Source organism: Patiria miniata, unplaced genomic scaffold, assembly GCF_015706575.1.
Source record: "Patiria miniata isolate m_02_andy unplaced genomic scaffold, ASM1570657v1 HiC_scaffold_10, whole genome shotgun sequence".
Taxonomy (NCBI): Eukaryota; Metazoa; Echinodermata; class Asteroidea; order Valvatida; family Asterinidae; genus Patiria; species Patiria miniata.
In genome coordinates, this window is record NW_024037048.1 from 11,186,256 (window position 1) to 11,191,233 (window position 4,978).

General features: G+C 46.9%; 1 protein-coding gene across 1 annotated transcript; it reads right to left on the bottom strand.

The window, feature by feature from the left end:
* Window positions 1–248: 248 nt before the first annotated feature.
* Window positions 249–4,598, bottom strand: LOC119740752 (uncharacterized protein K02A2.6-like). The gene is made up of 2 exons (XM_038216159.1): window positions 4,564–4,598; window positions 249–3,921 (listed from the first exon to the last, which is right to left on the bottom strand). The coding sequence occupies exons 1-2, from the start codon at window positions 4,596–4,598 to the stop codon at window positions 249–251; spliced, it is 3,708 nt and encodes a 1,235-aa protein (XP_038072087.1).
* Window positions 4,599–4,978: the final 380 nt, after the last annotated feature.

The window sequence follows — 4,978 nt, forward strand, 5'->3', positions numbered from 1 at the left end:
TAAATGGAACTTCCCTTAGGATTTCCTTCTTGTTTGCTTATTTTTTTTTTCCTTTTTAACCCATGACATTCCAATACCGTACAATTTCAACTGCAACCTTTTTTTTGTTTCAAAACTGCAACTCTAAAAACTTGTTTAAACAACTTGAGTAACAAGATACATGTAAACATTAACACAACTGTAACAACTCAAAGTGCAGTACATGCACATTTTAACTCTCATGCAGGCCTCTGCGAACAACAGTTAGGTTATTCCATAGTCTCAATGAGTCTGTCTGGGGGTTTGCTGACCCTTGACGAGCGACGTAGGGGTTTAGGTGAAGCACTGGAACCTGCGGTTACGGTCGGTGTCGCCGATTGTGAAGTTTGCTCACCATTTGTGACGTTTGAGGGTGGCGCGTGTGTACGTTCTGTCTGAGGAATTTGCGAGCCAACGACTGGAGCTGTCTCAGCGGTAGGGATAAACACCGGAATGGATGCTAGGTCAGACATATCAGTATCTTGGTGAGCTGAGGTGTGCATCCCATTCCTTGAGTTCTGAGACTGACTGGTTGTAGACCGTTCTGCTCTTCTCATCTGATCCACGTGTCTTTTCCACACTCGACCATCCTGCAAAATTACCACATAAGACTTTGGGGCTGTGCGCTCTGCGACTGTGGCCAGCCACCAAGTCTCTTTTCGGCGGAAATCCTTAACCAACACATCCTCCCCCGCATAGAACTCGCGGAGTTGGGTCTGTTTGTCGTGGTGCAACTTTTGGTTGCTCTGCATGTTGACCACCTTGCGTTCAACGTCCGGGCGTAGCAAGGACAAACGAGTACGCAGTTCGCGTCCTAGGAACAAACTCGCAGGAGTACGACCGGTCGTTGCATGTGTCGTAGTGCGATAGGTCAACAGGAAACTGTCGATGCGTTGTTGCAAACTCCGACCACTCGATTTGCTCGAGCTGAGAGCGCGTTTGAAGGATTGAACCATTCGTTCTGCTGCACCATTACTTGCGGCGTGGTACGGTGCAACTCTTACGTGTTTCACGCCATTCACCTTGAGTAACCGTTGGAACTCCTCACTTGTGAATTGCGGTCCATTGTCACTGACAAGTTGGTAGGGGATGCCATACCTGCTGAATAAGTCTCGCAGCACCGTGATGGTTGCATTCGCGGTGGTGCTACTCATGTGGAAGATCTCTGGCCATTTTGCGTATGCGTCAATGACGATCAGGAAATCGTGACCATCTTTCTGCGCGAAATCGATGTGAATTCTGTGCCACGAAGAGCTAGGCCACACCCATGGCATTAGGGGTGCCACAGCTGGAAGGTGTCTAGTCTGTTGACAGCTAGCACAGAGACGAACAGTCTGTTCGATGTCGCGATCGATGTTAGGCCACCAGACGTAGCTTCGTGCAATTTCTTTCATCCTGACAATTCCTGGATGTGCATCATGTAACTCACCCAGAATGAACTTCTCGTACTTGTAGGGTATCACAACTCTTAATCCCCACAACAAACAGTCCTGTTCCGTGGATAGTTCGTGTCTGCGATTGAAGAAAGGTTTGAGGCGTTCGTCCCTTACCTCTGCTGGCCATCCACTTTTAGTGAACTCTAACACGCGTGAAAGCACAGGATCAGTTCTTGTAGCATGTGAGATCTCCTTACTGGTTACAGGCAGGCTATCGAGGCGTTTGTCCTCGATGTTGTAGATAGCGTCTTCGTCGTCCTCCTCCATTGTGGGTAATGGGAGACGTGAGAGCGCGTCCGCGAGCACATTCTGCGAAGATGGAATGAACTGCAAGTCGTAGTCAAATGCGGACAACATTACAGCCCATCGCTGAAGACGTTGTGCTGCAAGGGTTGGAATCGACGTCTTGGGACCAAGTATTCGCTCCAATGGCTTGTGATCAGTCCGTATGGTAAATTTCCTTCCGTATAGATATGTGCGGAAGCGCTTGAGACCAAACATGATTGCCAGGGCCTCCTTGTCCAGTTGCGCGTAGCCCTTCTCATGTTTATTGAGTGAGCGTGAAGCATATGCTATAGGATGTCTGGCGCCGTCAGCGTACACATGCAGCATGACTGCTCCAAGTCCATATGGTGATGCGTCCGTGGCGAACTCGAGAGGGAGTGCTGGGTCGTAGTGAGCGAGAAGTTTGTCTGAACTGATGGCGTCCTTCACTGCCTCAAATGCCCTGGTACATTCATCCGTCCACTGCCAAGGACAATCCCCGAGCAGTTCGTTTAACGGATGGGCCATGGTCGACAGGTTGGGAAGGAACTGCGCTTGGAAGTTGACCATCCCCAACCATGAGCGAAGCTCTGTGACATTCTGTGGAACTGGAGCGTTGCGTATCGCGTCAACCTTGTCGTCGGTTGGCTGAATCCCTTTTGCAGAAATTCGGCGTCCCATGTAGATTACGCTCTCCTGCATGAACCGACACTTTTCGGTCTTCAACCTGAGACCGTATTTCCGGAATCGCTGGAAAACGTTCTTTACATTGCAGAGATGTTCCTCATCCGTCTTGCCTGTAACAAGCACATCATCCATGATTGCGCATGTGCTGTCCAGACCTGCTAGTACTTGTTTGATGAATCTCTGCCAGATTGCAGGACTCGATGAGATACCGAATGGTAAGCGTGTATACCGATACAGTCCCTTGTGCGTGTTAATCGTGACGTATTCTTGGGATTTGTCGTCGAGCAACATTTGCTGATATGCGCATTTCAAGTCGATCTTGGAGAATTTCTTCCCACCGGCTAGCTTGCTGAATACTTCCTCCGAAGTAGGTATGGGGTACTGATCGGTGTGGATTGATTTGTTTACAGTATTTTTGTAATCCCCACACAGGCGTACCGTGCCATCTGCTTTGGGTACACACACCAGGGGTGTCGCCCACTCGCTGAAATCAACTGGGTAGATGATTGTCTCTTGCTCCATTCTGGCGAGTTCCTTTTCGACTGCGGGGCGAAGAGCCAATGGCACTGTGCGAGCCTTGTGGAAAACTGGAATAGCGTCTTCCTTGACGTGCAGTGTTGCCTTAACTCCACGTACTGTGCCTAACTCTGGCTGAAAAATGTCCTTATATTCACTTTTCAACTCAGCGATTGGGTCAGATTTCACACCGTATTGACCCTGAGAAAACAGATTAGGCCAGTCCAGCTTGAGAACTGTCAACCACTCCCTGCCCAACAAGGGTGGTGCGTACTTGTCTGCGTGGACGATGATTAGTGGTAACGTTGCTTTCTGGTCGCCGTACTGAACCTCGACAACCAGTTGGCCCAAAATTCGCAATTGGGCACCCGCGTAAGCGTGTAGGACACGATTCACCGGTTGCATTGGAATGTGCCCCAAATATTTGTGATAGTCTGACTGGCTCATGATTGATGCAGCGGCACCTGTGTCAAGTTCCATTTGTATGGGAATGTTCGCGATCTTGACAGGAACCTTGATAGTTGAAGTACGGCTGTACGTATCGGCTGTCGTGTCTCCTGACGTATCCGCTTTTGACTTATCGGAAGTCGTAACCGTAAAAACCGAGTCGACGAATGTACTGTCATCGCGATATGCGTCATCAGTGGGATCGTACAGTTCGCGAGCGTTTTCGTCGTCTCCCACATAGCGAACGCGTCCTTTGGGCTTGGTTCGCTGTTGGGGCGTGTATTTCGTGGTTGGTGGTGCAGGGCCTGATTTACTATCAGACTTGCACTCTGACTGCAAATGTCCCACTTTCTTGCACTTGTAGCATGTGGCACTCTTGTATCGGCAATCATCGCGATTGTGATTGTTCAGTCCACAGCGGTCGCAATGCTTCCTTGGTTGCGATGACCTTGGCTTTTGCCATTTTTGATTACGCTTGTAGTGAGAAGTCACCCTATTCACTGGTTTGTCTCCACGGTGCCCATGTCTCTCACATTCTTTGCAGCAGCCTCCTCTGCGAGAGCGAGATCCAAAGTTTGTTGGAAATTGTAGTTGCGTGCGAGCAGTTTCTTTTGGATGCTCTCAGACTGCAGCCCACAGATGAATCTATCGCGCAAACTCTCCTGCAGTTGATCCCCCGCAAAGTCACAATATACAGCCATTTTCTTCAAATGAGCAACATATTCACAGATCGATTGTCCTGGCATTTGTCTAGCATTATCATGTTAACGTTGATGCACCGTACTTAAGCCTCCTGCTGGTTATGATTTTTCAAAAAAAAAAAAAAAATGGGCTTCAAAAACAAGGAACAGATAAAGTTGGTTAGAAACATTTCTTGACATGAAATGTATATTGCTAAGTAAATTACAACTTGGAATTTTCTAAATTGCATTCATGCTTTTGATGTCATTGTATTGGGTTGTAGGTTGTACATAGTCCTGGCTATTTTGTACTGTATTTTATTTTACATTGAACACGGAATACTCATCTTCAGGTAACAGTTTAAATGACTAACTATAGCTATACATTGACTGTTTACATTTAATAACGGCTACTTCAACAAGTTCATTGTTTTAAGGGGATTTAAGTAATAATTGTACTTTTGGAAGATAACATAAACAATTAAAAATAAAAAAAAAATAAAAAAAAATCTCACTGTGTGGTCTTGTGTGTTGTCTGAGAATAATTCATTTTATCACTGAAAGATAAAATACATTATTCTCCACGAACACACGGCTGGCTGAGTTTCAAACTCTCTGTTAATCAGCGGATGGTTGCTATGGTATAGAATTAGTAAACATATTGATTGCCCAAATTGCAGCTGGCCATCCATTGCTGGCATCAAGCCAAAAGTGCTGTTCATATGCAGAAGTTGATGTAACTTCCAAGGGAGATATAAATATTGATACAAATGTGATAAGTCCACGCGCGCGCACAGACGCACTACGTGCACGCCGTGGATGAAAGGCCAGTTCGGCGTAGCTTTTTGAGACCGCAACAACAAAAATAAACCCACCTCCTCCCCTTCAACCACCATACTTTAATACTTCTATAAATGGGCGAAGTTGGCT